The 19,339-nt window shown below is 40.1% G+C and overlaps 1 protein-coding gene across 1 annotated transcript in view; it reads left to right on the top strand.

The window, feature by feature from the left end:
- Positions 1–19,339, top strand: part of COL6A5 (collagen type VI alpha 5 chain) — a 106,921-nt gene that overhangs the window by 70,816 nt on the left and 16,766 nt on the right. The window contains exons 33-37 of the mRNA XM_042955874.1: positions 254–741; positions 3,559–3,646; positions 4,196–4,855; positions 7,751–7,841; positions 10,067–10,275. Coding sequence (XP_042811808.1) covers positions 254–741; positions 3,559–3,646; positions 4,196–4,855; positions 7,751–7,841; positions 10,067–10,275 — 1,536 coding nt within the window. The remainder of the gene's footprint in view (positions 1–253; positions 742–3,558; positions 3,647–4,195; positions 4,856–7,750; positions 7,842–10,066; positions 10,276–19,339) is intronic.

Here is a 19,339-nt window from a genome sequence, read left to right as displayed (position 1 = left end):
TTTCTTTTTAAATAGCAGACTGAGTGAGGGCTGTGAAGTCTGAGTGTTTTACCACCAAATATGACTGCTAGAGACTTATATAACACCTTCACACAAAGTGTCACCTGTGTGTACCTGTAGTTCCAGAGCTGTAGATAACACCTGTATCTCCCTAGATCTTGGTGTGAATCAGCCTCAGCCCTGGGGTAAAGAGGACGGGAAGGGCTTTTGAGCAGCAAGGTAACGTCATACTTCTTTCTGCCTTTCATGTTAGCAACAAAGTGTCCAGTGTACCCAACAGAGCTGGTATTTGCCCTGGACCAGTCCTATGGTATCACAGAGCAGAGGTTTAATGAAACGAGGAACCTCATCACATTCATCATCAATGATCTTAACATCAAGGAAAGTAACTGCCCTGTGGGAGCAAGAGTTGTTGTAGTTTCCTATGACTCGGGCACCAGCTATCTCATCCGTGGGTCCGACTACCGTAACAAGAAACAGCTCCTCCAGCTTCTTTCCCAGATAAAATATCGACGCCCCACGGAAGCTCAAGACATCGGTAATGCGATGAAGTTTGTGGCCCGCAACGTTTTCAAGCGGACGTATGCGGGAGCCAACGTGAGGAAAGTGGCTGTGTTTTTCAGCAGCGCACAGACAGCCAGTCAGTCATCCATCCTCACAGCCACCATGGAGTTCAATGCCCTAGATATCAGTCCGGCTGTCTTTGCTCTCAATGAAAGGGTTTTCGCTGAGGCTTTTGAGGTAAGACCTTCCCCCTGCAACTTCTTTATGTTTAACTTAGTGGAGCTAGTAAGATGGGAATAGTGGGAAGTAGGGAAAGAGACGTGGTTTCTGTGCACCAGGCACTGTCCCTAGAGCTTTACATACATACTCACACATTCTCACAACCCTCTGAAGGGAACGCAGTTTTTATCTCTATTTAAAAATGAAGAAACAGGGGCACTTGGGTGGCTTAGTCAGGTGAATGTCGGACTTTGGCTCGAGTCCTGATGTCACGTTTCGCCAGTTCAAGCCCCGAACTGGGCTCTCTGCTGTCAGCACGGAACCCACTTTGGATCCTCTGTCCCCGCCCCTCTCTCTCTCTCTGCTCCTCCCCCGCTCATTCTCTCTATCTCTCTCAAAATAAACTTAAAAAACTAAATAAATAAAAATGAGGAAACTGAGGCCCCAAGAGTTTGAGTGACTTGTCCAATTGTGTATAGCTCCTAAATGGCTAAATCAAACTCCGAACTATGGTCTGTCTGATAGAAGGGGCCATGAATACGGTGTTCTACCAGCCCTCTGAAGATCAGGTGTTTCTCATATCTGTCATCTCCTTGCTGAATCTCATTGAATAGCTGGTCTTAATTTATGATGGATGAAGTTTAGGGGATCTTTGAACCCCTAATGTTGTGTAAAATATTTAATGTATATGAAGCTTTTTCCCACAAGAGGCTGTCCTGTGGGAATCTATGTTTCTTTCTCTCCCCTTCCAAATGAAGAATTTCTCCATCTACTGTTCTATTTTTTTTTTTTTTTTTTTTGAGAGAGGTCTTAAGTGGGGGAGAGGGGCAGAGGGAGAGAGAGAGAATCCCAAAAAGGCTCTATGCTCAGCACAGAGCCTGATGCGGGGCTCAACCCAACAACCCTGAGATCATGACCTGAGCTAAAATCAAGAGTCAGACACTCAACCGACTGAGCCACCCAGGCACCCTCTGTTCTACTATTTTTAAATATATTCACATTATCCATTAACTAAGTGCTCCTGGACCTGGGTGAACCTATCCTGTCATCCAAGAGTTTATAAATATATATATATATATATATATATATATATATATATATATATATATATATATATATATATATATACACACACACACACACACATACACACACACACAAATACATATATTTCTACTGTAAAAAGAAAAAGAAGCCCTCTGTAACATGAAGAAAATCAATCTGCTCATGAAACATCCAAGAAGATTTTGGGAATAGAAGACAGGGAGAGTTACAATAGAAACTGACAAAAAGGATTATAGAAAGTCAGAGTTTTTTTCTATGAAAATAATTACCTCCCAACATACTAGATAATTTATTTGTTATATTATGGCATATGTCCCCCCTCCACTAGACTTTAAGGTAGAGATTTTATCTGCTTTGTTCATTTCTATATCCCCAGCATCTAGGACACTACCTATATAACATTATAGGCATCCAATAAATATCTATTGAATGAATGAATGAATGAATGAGTGTGTGAATGAATGAATGAATGAATGAAGAGCATATGGTTTATTTCTATGAATAAGCTTCCTTGATTTACCAAGATAGCTTTTAGTCTTTATATGGGGGACAAAGTCAGATACAATATAACACCCAAAGTATCCAATTTTACAAAAAAATGGTAGGAATGTGGTAAATATTTTCTGACTGTAAGGCTGGAATAATTATAAATATTTTTAAATGCTTGCTCAACACTTCACAGAAAACAGGGTGTGGCTTTTCTAAATCCTTTACTTTCCCAAGGGAGAAGGGGAAAAGTATGAGTATAATATTCTTATGGCTTGAGAAATACTTTCATCACCACCTGGGAATGATAGATTTCTTTCATTGTTATAAAACTGTCTGCCTTCCATGGTGCCTCAGACAGAGAAAATGCCCAATAAATACTTACTGACTCACTGAACGAATGAGTGAGTGAATTAAATAATTAATGCTATATATTGCCCATTTCAGTAATTATTGAAGCAAGAAAAGCTATCAAGAGACAGACAAAATCAGGCCATGTATGACCAAGAATTTTGAGGAAACTTAGTGTGTTCTGTTTACAATCTTTCAAAATAAACTTTCAAATTAGAATTTGTGCTTGAGGAAGTCCTCATCTGAAATAACGTACTTGACATCTGAAAGATGTGCCTTCTTCTAAATAATGTGATTGGGATGGAAATAGTTGGGATCATTACTTAAAGAAGCCAGGGGAACTTGTACATAAATACAATTTCTGCAGGATCCAACTTCAGAAGCTGACTTGTGGCACATAATCAGCAGGTGCATAATGAGAAGCATATAGGGGTGTCTGGCTGGCTCAGTCGGTAGAACATATGACTCTTGATCTTGGGGTTATGAGTTCAAGCCCCACGTTGGGTACTTAAAATCTTAAAAAGAAAAAAAAAGCATGTAAAAATTCAGTGAAGAATTGCAGAATTAGAAATAAGTGTGAGAGTTTAATACCTGCCCCAGTAGGTGAATCTGATGGTTATCCTGGGATAGTTTTCTCATCATAGAATAAAGTGCTGATACCTGTCCTATATACTTCTTTGTGTTGTCTGGAATAAAAGCAGGATGGTGTGTGTGTGTGTGTGTGTGTGTGTGTGTGTGTGAGAGAGAGAGAGAGAGAGAATGAGAGAGAGAGAGAGAGAGAGAGAGAGAGAGAGGTTGAGAGAACATGTAATGCAAGATAATGGTGATTCATTAGGGATTTTTCAAACTAGTCCTTAAAGTGAGTGCACAATGGCTTCCAGATAATGGTTAAAGAAAACGAGCCAATAAGTATATACTTGTTTTTCATTGTAGTTTGACAACACTGGAACCTTTCAGGTGATCCCAATTTCTCCAAATGGGGAGTCTGTGTCAAAACTTCGGCGCTGTACCATTTGCTATGGTAAGACCCATGAGAAGAATTTATCGTGCAGAAACAAATGCCTTCTGAGCGAGTTATTAAATCTGGCCTTATCAGATATTTCTAGTTTTGATCATAGATTCTATTTTAAGTTTTCTAGTCTTTCAATGCCATACATCAGAGTTTTAATCTTTGTAATATTTAGAGCTTCCACAGAAGGTGAAAGTTGTTTAGAATATTCTCCCAAATGATGTGGCTTTTCTTGGAGACAGTTTGGTAGTTTGTATCAAAAATCTCTAAAATACTGAAAATATTTTCTAAATGAGTTTAGACATGACTCGTAGACTTCAAGCCTGCGTGCTCCCTACTTCTGCTTTCAAAAAGACCTTCCCAAATTGTCCTCTAGTGGCCACAGAAATTTTGGGATGTTGAGAATTCCTCATTAACTTAAATAATGTGAGATTAAAGAGGTATTGGTCAGATTATTAACTCTTGGTAATCAGTTACTGAGTCACTTGAATAAGATCTCAAACAACAGTGTCTTGTTGTGCAGATATTGAACCGTTGATAAGTCTCTCTATATCTTTCCAGATAAATGTTTTCCAAGTGATTGCATCAAAGAGGTTTTTTTACCTGAAAGTTCATACATGGATGTAGCCTTCCTCTTAGACAGTTCTCGGACTATAGCAAGTGATGAGTTTAAGGCTGTGAAAACCTTGGTGAGCTCTATGATTGACAACTTTGAGGTTGCCTCAGAACCTATAACCTCAGACTTCGGTGATAGGATTGCCTTGTTGGGCTATTCTCCTTGGGATAGTTCCAGGAGAAGGAAGGGTGTGGTAAACACAGAGTTTGAGTTTATAACTTATGACAACCAAGTCCTAATGAAGAGGCACATCCAGACTTCCCTCCAAGAGCTAAAAGGAGAAGCCACTATTGGCCACACCCTACTATGGGCCATGGAGAATCTCTTCGCACAGACACCCAACTTGAGAAGACACAAGGTCATCTTTGTGATCTCAGCTGGAGAATATCGTGAGAGCAAGGATTTCGCAAAGAAAGTGGCTCTGAGGGCCAAGTGTCAAGGCTACGTCATGTTTGTGATCTCCCTGGGCTCTGCGCATAAGGATGGCATAGAGGAGTTAGCCAGCCACCCACTTGATCACCATCTGATACAGCTTGGGAGGATTCATAAACCAGACCTGAATTATATTACGAAGTTTTTAAAGCCATTTGTTCACTCTGTCAGACGTAAGCCATTATTTTGTTTTTCTTCTTTGTTTTAATAAATTAGTGTTTGCTAATAGCATTGATAGCCTAACACATCTTTGAATCTAGAGCTTATCCAAATATAACCATTGGATGGTGCGATGGAGACAGAGATGGGACATATCCTGGTTATATCCTGTTTTTACCTTGGTCATAATGTGGTGAGACTTTTTTTCATGATAGAATGTCTTTTACATTAGATCTCGGGACTAGAAAGCACAGAGTGATTGGAGGTCTCCAGAGCCACATTTGTTCAACCTGAAGAAGCTTTAGCAGCTCTTTGATGAGTATTTACATAAAAGTTTTCCCTACTGCACTTGGTTTACTTTCTTTTTTTTAAAGTTTATTTATGTATTTTGAGAGAGAGAGAGAGAGAGAGAATGCATGAGCAGAGGAGGAGTAGAGAGAGAGAGGGCGAGAGAGAGAATCCCAAGCAGGCTCCGCACTGTCAGTGCTGGGCTTGGATTCACGAATTGCGAGTTCGTGAGCTGAAACCAAGAGTCAGAAGCTGACTCTAACTGACTGAGCTACCCAGGCACCCCCGATACCTGGTTTGGCACGCCCTGGAGACCTGTATGAAGGTTTAAAGATGGCGCAGTCCTGTGCTATTCCCGAAGAGTCTAAGCATACAAATCACATAGGAATCTTGTTAAAATGCAAGTCCCAGTTCAGTATGTATAGGATGGAGCCTGAGATTCTGCATTTCTAACAGTCTCTCCCGTGATGTCTGTGCTCCTGGGCCAAGAATGACATTGTGAGTAGGAAGGCTCTGGGCCAATGCACTACAAAATGTCACTAGGGTGGGTGCTAGTCCACAAACTGATCTGCAAGAGAGAAGTTCAGAAATTGAGAATAAACATCTAGAAACTTAAAGCAGTTTGACATTGCCGCAGCATACAAGTGCGTGAGCAGTGTACCTTGTCTCACGTAACAAGATGGAAACCACAAGTATCAGTCTGCAAAGGATGAGAAGTAAAAATACCTTCCCCACAAATGGTTTGAGAAATATTCTTTCTAGAGCAATAGTTCTCAACTGGGGATGATGTTGTCCCCCAGACATTTGGAAATGTCTGGAGATACTTTTTTTTTTTTTGTCACAACTGAGGGAAAGGATACTAGCATCTAGTGCGTAGAGACGAGGGATGCTGCTAAACATCCTCCAGTGATGCAGGATACCATCCCCTCCTCCATAAAGCAAAAGATGGTCCAGCCCAAATTGTCAATAGCACTAAAATTGAGAAACCCTGCCTCTAGGGCATCCCATAGAATCGGGGCTGAACCTTTTCTTTCTGAGACTCTACCAGGTGTAGACCTTGGTTCTGCTGGAGCCAACCTCACTACCCTTGAACTCCAAAGTTGCCCTGACATTCAAGGAATCTCCAACAGTACCATTGTGACGGTATCTTGAAAGTTCACTCTCCATTGCAGAGAGAGCTCCATCTTTTTGCTGTAACTCATATTTGATTGAAGAATCCCAACACCTTCCCTCTTGGGAATATCATGTTCTCTCTTTAAATGCCTTCGGTTGTATGATATTCCATTATGTTACGTAAAAAGAAAGAAAAAGTGCTTCCAATTAACTATTGGTACCAACTTGCCTATTAGAGTTTTATATTTTATAGTAATTAAAAGAGTTCAAATTTTAGATAGACTATCGGATATCACTCTTGTGCATGCATCAAAAGGGAATATGTATAAAATAGACTGGTGGAGGCATTCCTAAAATGTCTTTATATTCAAAATTGGATTCCTGTGAGCTATTTCTTGACTCAGATTCACTGATACCTTGTGGATTGATTGTCTTGTTCCATGCAATATTGTTCTTTATGTCATCAAGATTGATGATGACACGGCACTTTTAAAAGACTATAGAATAATTAAAGCTGGACTCGGTGGATGCCTCGGGTTGCAGTTATTAGCGCTAGCTTATTTTTGATTTCCGCCTTCACAGTGTTGCTAAATGTCTCCAATTCGTCCTATAACCACTTGGTTTGTAGGAGTTAAAAGACTCCTCTACTCATACTTCTGGGAATTTTTTCTAAACTACTGACCCTTATTCTACAAGCTTTGGTGCTGACACGTTTGCTGTTCCCACACGCACGGGAAATACCACCTGTATCACAGTTCCTGCCTCACTAATAGCAACTGTCAAATGCAATTGATTAGACGACATAGTGTCATTTCAGAGAAAGGGGAAAAAATGTTCCTCTAAGAACTAAAGAAGTACAATTGTTATGAAACCACAAACATTCTGAAATATTTTCATGGAATTGTGGCTCATTCAGTGGCCAAAAGCCTCCTTTAACTAAAAAGTATTTTCCTGAACGAAGGGAAAAATTGATACGCTTCTTAATATTCCATAGCTTATAGAAAAGCAATGGCGAGGGGTAACGGGGCATGTTATTTAGATCAATAAGCTAAAATCTTTTCTTTGATTATTTTCCTCCTAGGAAATCCACGTTAATGGGCGCAGAAGCACAGAAATAGCATCATGTAATAAAATGCTACCTTTTCTATGTTTGATCTATTAGCATAAATCTGAGTGGAAACGCCCGTCAGAATAAAATTTCCCTTAGATTCTGTTAGCCTGAGCATGTGGAAATCACGTGTCTCTGCCTCACAATTAACCCTTAAATGAGCAGTTCAAGGAGGTTTGTTTCCATGAGCCTAGTAATTCTTTGGCTGCAAAGCCCTCTGAAATCAAATTTTGAATGCTATTTCTAGTTGCTACTATTTTCTGTGTGCACCCCAGCCAAGTTTTGCTGAAATATTTTAGTGACATTTATTGCTTCAAGCCAATTCCTGTTGGGATTCTTGTTCCTTAGCAAACCTAATTTCTGATTTCAAAATCTAACTATAACTTTGCTCTCTCAATAGGGGGATTCAACCAGTACCCACCACCAATGCTTGAGAATGCCTGTAGACTCATCGGTGCAGAAGGAGAGGATAATCAATATAGCGATTTCCTGTGAGTTAGAAAGCTCTTACATGTACAAGGGACTGTTAATTGACTCATGGGTATACAACTGGCTGACGGCGGGTTATTAGGTCGAGGAGGCTAATAAGGTCTCTGAAGTAAAGGCTTTTCATGTATTCCATTTTCTGTAGCACTTGTTACACGGCAACTGCGCTTTCCGGATTGATGTGTCTATAACATCCTCATGGGCTTTATTACAAATTTGTCTTTCAATTCATGGTTTCCTGAGAAATTCCCACATTGAAATGTTCCCCAGAATAGAACCCACAGTTTCGGCTCAACCACCTTGGCCTCCCTTCTCCTCTCTCCACACCGTCAGCACTAAGTTCTGGCCACATTGGAGTCTTGTCTGCCTTGTGTGAACCGTTGCTTCACCCTCCTGGGTTTCTGGTCACACCACCTGGAACTCTGTTGCTACCAGTGAGATCTTACCCATCAACCGTGGCCCTGATGAAGCTGTCTCCTCTTTGAAGCCCATTTTTACTTTCAAAGTCCTTACTTTCTTGTACCTTCTTACACCTTACGCTGTGGAGGCACTTATTAGAGTATATCCCAATGTCATGTCTCACCGAAGTCTGGGGTTGCATATGATTCATTGTTTCATACCCCAAAAGATAGCATAAAAGACCCCACACCGTAATTGCACATGTAAGTATTTTTTCTTAAAGTGCACATGTAAGTATTTTTTCTTAAAGTCATATCCTAAATAACAATATAAATAATTAGAATGAATCTTGAACCTCAAACAGAATGAGTAGCCCTTTTGGTTTCTCTGTACTTCTCTCTTTACTTCCCCAAGCTCGGATCCCTGACTGCAGCCTTGCAAAAGCCTAGATTTAAGCCCATAATTACTCCTTCCTCTCAGATTGCAATTAAGCAAAGAGCTTCTCAGAACAGATAAGGTCTCTTACACACATCCAGAAGCAAAACAGCAAGACGAAGCATTCTCAGAACTCATGCAAGTACGTATTCCTATAATGTCAGATTGCATTTACTTGGTAGTTTAGCAAGAAAGTGTCCAGCAGCCAACACGTGAAGAATAATATGGCACTGATGTCACGTGAAGCAGTATTTCCCTACATTGGATAAGTCATGAGTTCACTTAAGGGCAAATCCATTCTTACGGAACTGCAGACAAAATATTATAATGTTACTCGAACATGTAAACCTAAATGCTATGTTTACAGTTCTTGTGCCACTATCAGACTAAAAAAAATGTGCATCACATCCAAGCAAACCCAGCAAAACACAAATTTAAAACACTAATTTAAGATAGCGGATGATTCTGCTTTGCCAAAATAAAATTCCTGAAAACTAAAAAAAATACAGTACATATTGATAAACGAATGTAAAATATGATGCATGTTGCACAGGTACGTCTGCTTTCAGCTTGTCTACTCTGTTGCATGATGTCTTAATTCCTCACCCCTTGTCCTTACCTGGTACTGTTGCAGAATTATGCATATTGTGTGTCATGATATCATTTGGCTTTCACTTGGGGTGAACGTATTATTCATGTGTCGTATCTGACTTTTTTCCCTTTCCTCATTAACTCTCAACAGTTAAGGCAATAATACTCCTGGGTGCTGAATATTAGTAGCAAACACAGATGTGAACATGGACATTGAAATTGCAAAAAGGTGCCTAAATAGAATAAAAGTAAAAATCAACTTGTATTGAATGTGTTTTCTGTCATCATCTAAACAAAAACACAGTGTTACCAAGTTATAAAGAATTCTTAAACTCCTAAGACTATAAATGTAATACCATTTTAAGAGCTATGATGTCAATGAGGTAAGTTTTGTACAGTCTTATTCTTCTCAGAACAGTTTTTGGTAAATTACTATTTTCTGTATTTTCTATGGGGATTGATATCAATATGAGGGATTATGGTGGTTCCAAATAACCTATGATAGAGGTTCTTGTCATTTATCTAAAACTCTGTCACCAATCAGACTTGGTTTATTCCAAAGTAATGGTTATTAGGCAATAAGCAGATGGGGGAAAAGGAAGGATAAATGGGAATTTTTATTTGTCAGTTTATACTTTTTAAAAATAAGAAAATCTTAATAATTGTATTGAAATGCATTTAGATTTTTATCTAATCTGTATTTCTTTTAAGAAATGGTTAAGTAATATATCACATTGTTAGGAAATCTTATTTGCATTCCCAAAGCTGTGGAGATTCACCTAAAGCTTTCCATTTTATCTGCTAGATTTACTCCTGAGCCACATGAGGTTTCTTCGGGAGAGAACAGCTTCCCTGGCCAGGAATTAAGTGCTGGGAGAGACTCATCCTTTGTGTTGGAGGACAGTGGAAGTGACCACTTGGTTTACATCCCAAGCCACATGCTGATGCCACAAGAATTAACGATTAAATATGAAAAAGGTCAGGATTCTGAAGAAATTGCAAGTTTCACTTCTGGTAAGGAAATGAAAAGTGATGATGGACATTTTTAAATGACGGGGTCCTCATCTTTTAACACTAGCAGAGAATCAAGTAAAATGAATCGTGTTATCTAAAGCAGCTTTTCTCGAGTTCAACATAGTAGCTGCAACAGCTTTTATTGAAAATGAAGATTTAGACGGCAACAGGCACCACTGAGGAGATCACTGATATAAGCTCTAAGAAATGTCCCTGATATTCTCACCTAACTTGAGATTTCTCTAGCCTCCACAGCTTAACAGGTTAGTGTGATGTAGTGGAAGGAAAAAATACAGAGAACATTGGAGCAAAGGAAGGATTGAAATCACTTTAAAAGTTGGCCGGGCCAGGGCCTCAGACATTGCAATTGCATGAGAAGGTATGTTATGTTGGAGGTACTTGGAAAAGACAGAGCACAGACGTCCCCGCGGCCTACTCTGAATGGCAAAGCAAGAAACCGTTATCTTCCGGCAGGTTTAATAGTTTCAAACCAATCAGACACAGAGGACTTTTGTCTGTGTTTTCACTGAAAAGGGTGACGTTCTAAACAGACTTCAACCATTTCAGCTGTACACCTGCGGGCTTCCAAAATGCTCCTTTGGCCAGCATGCTCGCATTTCAAGCATTATGTCCTAAGTATCATGTATGTTGTTAGACTGCACAAGTTTAATAGAAAAAGGGGCCAATTTCGTGCCACTTATTCCTAAGAATGAATCATACTCATTCTCAGTGATTTCCTTGGATAAATTGTCCCCCTCCTTATGAAATATAAATATTTGAATTTATCGCAAAAGCAACTGAACTTTCCCTTTTGAAGCTAGAATTAAGAATAAAAAGGTCAATCATTAGTTGAAACATAAGGCTTAAAAAAAGAGGTAATGCAGTAAAACCAAATGTGTGTAATGCTGAATGCTGTGGCATCATGACATTCAATTGTCTATTTTTAAACCATTTTTATTATCCTATAGACATAGCTCAAGCAAGAGAATAGAATACTTCTTTTTAATGGATATAGCTAATTTTGGGTGTTCATTTCAATGATATGGTATAGGAATTTATGATGGTTTGGTTTAAAAAGAAGAAAAAGAAAAAAAAATAAGTTGTTTGACAGGGTTAGAATACCAAACTGTCAATTGTGATTGTTTCATTAGAGGTAAGCATTCTAAAGTCTAAGAACTCAGAAATGTGAATCTTTTCAGGAAAAGACAGATATGACTGGATATTTAAGAAAAAAAGAAAAAGAAACTCCTTGTTGCCATTTTTTAAAATGTTTATTTATTTTTGAGAAAGAGAGAGACAGAGTATGAGCAGGGGAGGGGCAGAGAGAGAGAGAGAGAGAGAGAGAGAGAGAGAGAACAAATCTAAAGCAGGCTCCAGGCCCTAGCTGTCAGCACAGAGTCTGATGCGGGGCTCGAACCCATGAACTGTGAGATCATGACCTGAGCCAAAGTCGGATGCCTAACCGACTAAGTCACCCAGGTGCACCTGTTGCCATTTTTAACAACCATTGTTCAGTAATATTAGAAAGACTTTTCATTTGGTTTTCCAGATGTTGGAGAACTGAGATACTTGTAGCCAGCGGAAGGTCCATTTTGGCTGAACAAACAATTGTACATGGCTCTAGTAGGAAAAAATGTAGATTGTTAGTTTCCCCTCCCCACTTCATTTCTCCTGGAATGGGTTGAAGTGTATTGGGAGCTCTGTGGAGGATATTGTCATGTTGTGGTGCCTGAAAACAGTGTGAGTGTCAGACCTAAGGATAATATATATATTTTAACCTTTAAAATAAGTCTGAGTTTCAGATCATAATTGTTGTCTAGGGACTTTGTGCTATTTTCTTTTTTTCCCTTCCTCCCTCCCTTCCTTCATTCCTTCCTTCCTTCCCTTTCTTTTCTTCCCTTTCCTTCCTTCTCTTTCCTTCCTTTCTTCCTCCCTCCCTCCTTCCCTCCTTCTCTTTCTTTCATCATCTTTAGCCAGTTGCAAAAACCTGCTGAGAACTCTGTATATAATGTGCTGTCCCCGGAAAGTACATTGTGGTTCAGATACTGTATTCAGTTGCTAAGAGATGAGCTTTGATTAGTTTCAGATGTATGGCACAAAGGAAAGGTTGATAACTTGCATAAGCACCTCCACATGCTGTGCTTATTACTCATTTGTAATGTGATGCTGATGGCTGATTTTCCTGCTCTTGAACTGAGAGTCTTGGGGGAAAGTGGGAATCTGAACTGTTTAAGAAATGTATAGTTTCCAGAGTCCCGTGCACTGGCAGTGAGTTGTGTATCTTTCACAGGAAGCATAATCACCATCTCTCTACCTGTGCCCATCCCTTTGCTTCTTACCACCTGCTCTGATTTCCAAGTTTGCCTTCAATTCCATCACCTTTCCTGGCCCTCTCCAGTCCTTATCAGCAGCTAAAGAACAGTCCGTATCAGAATCACCTGAAAGTCCTTCCTAAACACAGATTGCTAAACCCTCCTCAGAACGACTGCTTTATATTTAGGGGTTTGAGTGGCGAAGAAGGGCTACGGGCTTGAAAACCACTGATGATTTTGGTATGTCCTCAAGTTTGAGATCCACTATCCCAGGGATTCTCAAAGGGTGGTCCCTAAACCAGCAGCATGAGCAGCCCCTGGAAACTCGTTAGAAATGCAGCTTCTCAGCATTCATCCCAGACCCACTAAGTCAGAAACTCTGGGGCTGGGGTTCAGCAATCTGAGTTTTCACCAGCAGCACAGGAGACTCTTACACAGGTTGTGTCTTCAGAACTACTGCTTACCCTACCACTTTGGGATCCCGGATTTGCTTTACGTTCTCAATGGAGCCGAAAGCAATTGAATGTCTAGTAGTGTCACAGAACAGAAGTGGGAGTCCCGTTTCCGAAGGATTCCAGGTGAACTGCGTTACGGTTTTATTTTATTCATCTAAGACCACTGAACAGTCATCCCTCCCTCTCTCCGTCTAACATCTAACAAAAACGCTTTTTAAGATCTAAATATATAGAGATAATGTAGAGATAATATCATGCATTTTGACCACAACATCTGCCATATAAAAATTCTTTGGAAAATTCAGTCCTTCCTAATTGTGTGCCAATGGAATACATGAGTTCTTTGGAATTATGTAATGAAAAATGGGTGGTTTAATTCTAAGCATCTTGCGAGTGTTGACCCACTGGTAAGCATAGCACTTTCATCAAGTATGCTCTGTTGACCAATGTTTAAGATACAGTCAGTCTACTTTCAAGATTAAAGGACAGGATAATTTGTAATGAAACATTAAATATTAACCCAAATTCGGCCTAGGGTTCGCTCATAGCTTTAAGGGGTCTCAGGCCATAGGATAACTTCAACTGATGTTCTTTTCAATGAATTTCATCTGGTGATGAGAAGCAACACTTCTCCCTTTCAGCTAATCTGGTATCGCACTTAAGGGATTTTGCAGTCTTTGTTTTACATTTTTTATTTTTCTAACTTTAATCTGTTTCCAATCTACAAATCAGCTTTTTTTTCTTTTTTTTTTTTTTAAGCCAATATGTCTTTTGACTTCGACTCAGTCACAGGGTATTAGAGCTGAAAAGGTATTTAGTGATGACCTCTTGCAAATTCACCTAAGGGCAATTGCGCTCTACCTGCCCCAGGAGACTTACTGCAATGTCTGGAGATGATTTTTGTTGTCACAACTGGAGAGTGCTACTAACATCTAATGGGTAGAGGCCATGGATGTTGCTAAACATCCTACAATGCCCAGAATTCCCCCTCCCAACAAAGAATTATCCAGTCAAACTGTCAATAGTGGGAGAAACCCTGTTTTAGAAGAAACTTCGTACTCCCAAGGTCATTCAGGAAGATTCAAAATAGGGACTCACAATCCCTACACTCTTAGACTCTCAAAATTCTGCTGATTTTTTAAAAATTATAAAAGTACAAAATTTGAATGTTGAGAACCTCAAATAATTTAGTAAGCAGCTATTTGTAGTGTAGAATATATTCTTTGGTTTTTCCATAGCATATAGGTTTACATAGTTTCATTCAATTGGATATTCTGTTTTCCATGTAATATGTCATATGTTTTACATATTGCTGCAGGCTTCACACTGATTTTTCTGTATCCTCATAATGTTGCTTTCAATGAGTGAATTTATTTATCTCTTGTTGAACACTTACCTTCTAATTTTTGCTGTCATGTACTGAACTTGAATATGTTATCTTGACTTCTGCTAAATTTAAATCTGTGCTGGAATTAAATGCAGCAGAATTGGCTTCTGAGTCCCCTATGGAACACCAGTGGAGTGTCCTACTTTCATATCAGTGTACATTCTAAAAAGGAGGTCAGTAATAAAATTGTGGTCATACCTGAATTTTATTTTATTTTTTTAAATGTTTGTTTGAGAGAGAGTGGGAGAGAGCATGTGCGAATGAGGAGAGGGGCAGAGAGAGAGAGAGGGAGAGAGAGCATCCCAAGCAGGCTCTGCACTGTCAGCGTGGAGCCCGATAAAGGCTCAATCCCATGAACCGTGAGATCATGACCTGGGCTGAAATCGAGAATATGACACTTAACCAACTGAGCCACCCAGGAGCCCCTGAATTTTAATGTTTCATGAACTCTTTAGGAAGTCTCACCCATCTTGATGTTCTTTGGGGGAATCAACTGAGTTTCCTGATCCGCTTAAGACATTAAGATGACCAGTTTTGGTTGTCTTCCTTGAAGGTTTTGCAGGTGGGCAAAACTAATGTGAACTGATGGTTCAAGGTGTGTGGACTTTTTGAATTCAGATGCACATGACAGTTGCTTCTGTATGTCTCAAGCAATTATTTACTGCAAGTGATAAAGTAATGCTCTAGAGCACGACTGACATTTTTTTATGTGGACTCTTTCTTAAGGAATAAAACGTGGCTGCTTGGAGTAGTAATTGGGTCATAGTGACGGTGGTGGTGGTAGAAATGGTGTTGGCATCTCCACCATAGAGATGGTGGCGGTAGAGGTGAAGGCAGTGGCGGTGAAGGTGTTAGCTGTTGCTGCTGGTGGGGTAGAGGTGTGTAGTGGGGATGTTGGCGACAGTGACATTGTTGATGGCAGAGATGGAGGTAAGGGTATGAGACTTGGGTGGTGATGGTCAGGACGGTGATACTGGTATTGGTGGGGAGGTGATGGGGGTGGAGGTGATAGTGACAGCCCCCGCTGAGGGCTTAACTATATGAAAGCACTAAGCATTTATGCTTATATGATTACTCAGATGGCCTTTCATGGAGCAAACATGTATTTGGCTCCTGTTCTGAGTTAAGCCCTGAGCTAGTCTCTTTGGGGGGGTTAGAGAGCTTTTGTTTTGTTTTGTTTTAAAGACTCAGAGGCCCCGTCTTCAAGGAGCTTGTGGTCTTCAAGGATACTTGTGGTCAGAAAGTATTCAGTTTGATTAAAAGTGCAAATGGGATGCTTGGGTTATTCCATGCAGTACGATTCTCAAAGCACTGTGGGCACTCTCTCACTTGACGATTGAATAATGCGTGAGGAATAACCATAACCACAGAAGCTACTGCTTACTTAGCGCAACTGTGTGCCAGGCACAATGCTAAGCACATTACATACATGATTTCATTTAATCTGTACCAAAAAGCCTATCATTTTTATTATTATTACATTGTGTGCTTTACAGATGAGGATATTTAACATGCAAAAGTTAAGAACTTCAAGCCAAGCCACAGAGCTTTAAGTGGTAGGGCCAGGATTCAAACCCATGCCCACTTACTTTTATCGGTGTGTTCCCTGTTGCTTGCCGATGGCATTGTCTGCATTTACAGATGAAGAAATATATCCAGTTGCCAAATTTGAGAAGAAGTTCAATCACATCATCATTTGGGAGACTTATTTCTAAGTCATTTTGGTAGTGCCATTTTATTTTAAAAATTTAATTTTATTTAAAAAAATTCCTACTTATAAACTCATCCAGAGGCACTCAGGCCAGAATAAATTGATTTCATAAACTGTTTATAAACTCATTCAGAGGCCAGAGCGCAGAATAACACCATGAAGACTAAAATGCCAGATCTGGGTGGTTTGGGTCTAAATAATTCCTAAGGCATGCATCACTTTTTCTCAGTATGCTGGTACCTTCTGCAGACTATTGTTTCAGAGCATGAAGCGACAGCAAGAGTGAGTCTTTCAGACTAAGTGCCACCTAGAAGAGTCTACACCAAGAAAGGTATTTATTCTAAGTCTTTGGGGGCAAAGGATGAAATCTATTTTAAGACCATCCCTTCTACTTATTCAGGCAGATGGGGAAGAGAGGACCTCATACAACAAAACAAGAGAATTTTTAATGTGTCTGGTTTTTTCTTTGGTGTAAAATCATGACACATAGTCACACATACTCTTGAGCCTCCCTCCCTTGCTTCCCCAGCTTAGAGCTTGGCCAGTGACCTCAGCAGACAGGAGGGAGGACAGGCCAGGGGTGGCACCTGTTTTTTTACATTTTTTTTAATGCTTATTTATTTTTGAGAGGGAGAGACAGAGTGCAAGCAGGGGAGGGTTGGAGAGAGAGGAAGACACAGAATCCGAAGCAGGCTCCAGGCTCCGAGCTGTCAGCACAGAACCCGACATGGGACTCGAACACACGAACCATGAGATCATGACCTGAGCCGAAGTTGGATGCTTAACTGACTGAGCCACCCAGGGACCCCAAAGGGGTGGCATTTTTAAATGGAAAGGTACATAAATTATTGCCAACTCCTCCATAGTTAAGCATTCATAAACACAACAGAATGTATTGTGTTCTCATTTCTGAGAGCACACATATGTACGCATGTGCAAGCTGTGTTCCACTAACACTAGTTGACTATCCATGTTTTCTTATGGAAATTCTGATTTGTGAAATATAGTAACATGGGAAGGATTTTCAGATGTCTGGGACTTTTCCATTTGTTTATTTCCCTCTAAAAATTGTATTTGTGGAGTATTCGGGATATGTTAGGCACAGTACAAGCTTTATCTAATTCTCTAAAAAACCTTATAAGGTTATGGTTTATTATTACTGTTTTTAAGTAATGAAACTGAGATACAGAGGGTCACAGAGGTAACAAATGGCAGAGACAGGACTCAAACCGCAAAGGTTCTACTCATAACCACTGTCGTATGATACCTAGAGAAGACAAAATTGCAAATTTTATTTAATTCATCTAGTTGCCTACTTTTGGAAGAAAACTTTCTCTAGTGGCTTCAGTCAGAAGGAATAGCAGTTGACCAAGAACCTCATTCTTCAGATCAGGTCCCAGGGCCTTTAGCGAGGTGGTTCATGTGTCCCTTAATGTGTCTGCAGTGTTCTTATGTCTGATGACCAGTTCTGAAGGAGTTACATGAGTGGGGCTCAAATCCTGCCTCTTCCCCTTAGAGGCTGTCATTTCTTGGCCAAGTCATTTACTCACTCCAAGCCTCCGCTTGCTCATCTGCAGAAAGGGAATAATGATAATTCTACCCTCATAGTGCCTTGTGGAAGGTTAAATGAGAGAAGGCATGCGTAGAGCTGAGCACAAGACCTAAAGTGAACTGAACGCTCAATTAAATACTCAGAAGGTGGGAAAGCAGCAAAGAACACATTGCTAACCTCCTGGGAAGTCTGACAAAACAAGGTTAACTTGAACCTCTCAGCCACAGCTCATGTGGACAGAAATATGCACATAAGGTAGTCTCAGTTGTACGTGTGGCTTGCCTGTGGAGAACATATGGCTCATTTTGTCCCCTGGACAGAGGGCCAGATCACTGGATAACTCATGCATATCCTGAGGTTTCTCACGAAGGCCATGAAAAGCAGTATAGCTACTTCACAGCATACTTAATCCCATTCCAAATGGCGCAGGTCCTGAATTTTCTCCCTTCTCCCTGAATTCCCTTTCCACCCCCACTTCTCCCTAAAGTTACTGGAGCACATATGGTGTTATGGCTTACATGTTGGCCAGAGTTAGGCTAATCTCTGGGGGCGCTTCCCTGGAAACCTAACTGGATCCTTCATTCCTTCCAAGCCTCCTCCACAATAAAGTGAGCCAGCCCTTCCTCTTCTGCCATTCTGAGGAAATTCTTCCATAGACTTGAAGATGGGAATTTGGCTTCTTGACATTTCCAGAAAATACACAGCATTGCCATGAGCTCTGGGTATATTGTATCCACACTCCTGCCAGGTTTTCTTGAGGGAAAATATTTTTGAAGGCTCACTCTCCCTAAGTAAAATAAATTTAAACTCAAAGTAGAAAAATCATTCTTTATGTTTGACAAATTTAGAGTTTTTTAACCGTAAGCATCCACTTTGAGCTTCTTGAGTCTCATGCTATTCCTGTAAATAGAAAGAGAGCCTAGGGGCGCCTGGGTGGCTCAGTCAGTTGAGCATCAGACTTCGGCTCAGGTCATGATCTCATGGTTCGTGAGCTCGAATTCCGCGTCAGGCTCTGTGCTGACAGCTCAGAGCCTGGAGCCTGCTTCTGATTCTGTGTCCCCTTCTCTCTCCACCCCACCCCTGCTTGTGCTCTGTCTCTCTCTGTCTTTCAAAAATGAATAAACATAAAAAAAATTTTTAGAAAGACAGCCTATTTTTATCGATTTTGTAGGTGAAAATACACCCCATTAGAAATTAATGCTGCTGGGTACTTTGGAAAAGGATTGAGATTTTGTTCAGTTATAAAGAGAAAATTGGAAAAAACAGTAATCTTTTTGATATGAGCACGTGTGAAAAAATATTTCACGTGTGAAAAAATATTTCACTAACATAAGTCAGCCCTCTTCCTCTGTCAAAACATTTGTGAAATACTTTTCCTCGTGCTTTGATAAAGTGTGTTGATTGACCTTTATAAGGAAGCCAGAATGCTTTAGTTGGAAAACAGAGATACTGATGACAGAGCAGGTGGTGGTTAGTTAACTCCAGGATGGTAAACTTCAACATGACAGAAATGACTATTTAACTGACCTTCACAGTTGCTAATCCACTATAGCCAAGAACTCTAGAAGCGTTTTTGGTGGTGATGTTTTAGGGCTAAAGTGTGCTACATAGCAGTCACAGTGAGGAAGAATATAAAATAAATGCTTT

This window comes from Panthera leo, chromosome C2 (genome assembly GCF_018350215.1).
Source record: "Panthera leo isolate Ple1 chromosome C2, P.leo_Ple1_pat1.1, whole genome shotgun sequence".
NCBI classification, from domain to species: domain Eukaryota; kingdom Metazoa; phylum Chordata; class Mammalia; order Carnivora; family Felidae; genus Panthera; species Panthera leo.
Note: the sequence above shows the minus strand (reverse complement) of the source record. Positions and strands in the feature narration are given on the sequence as shown.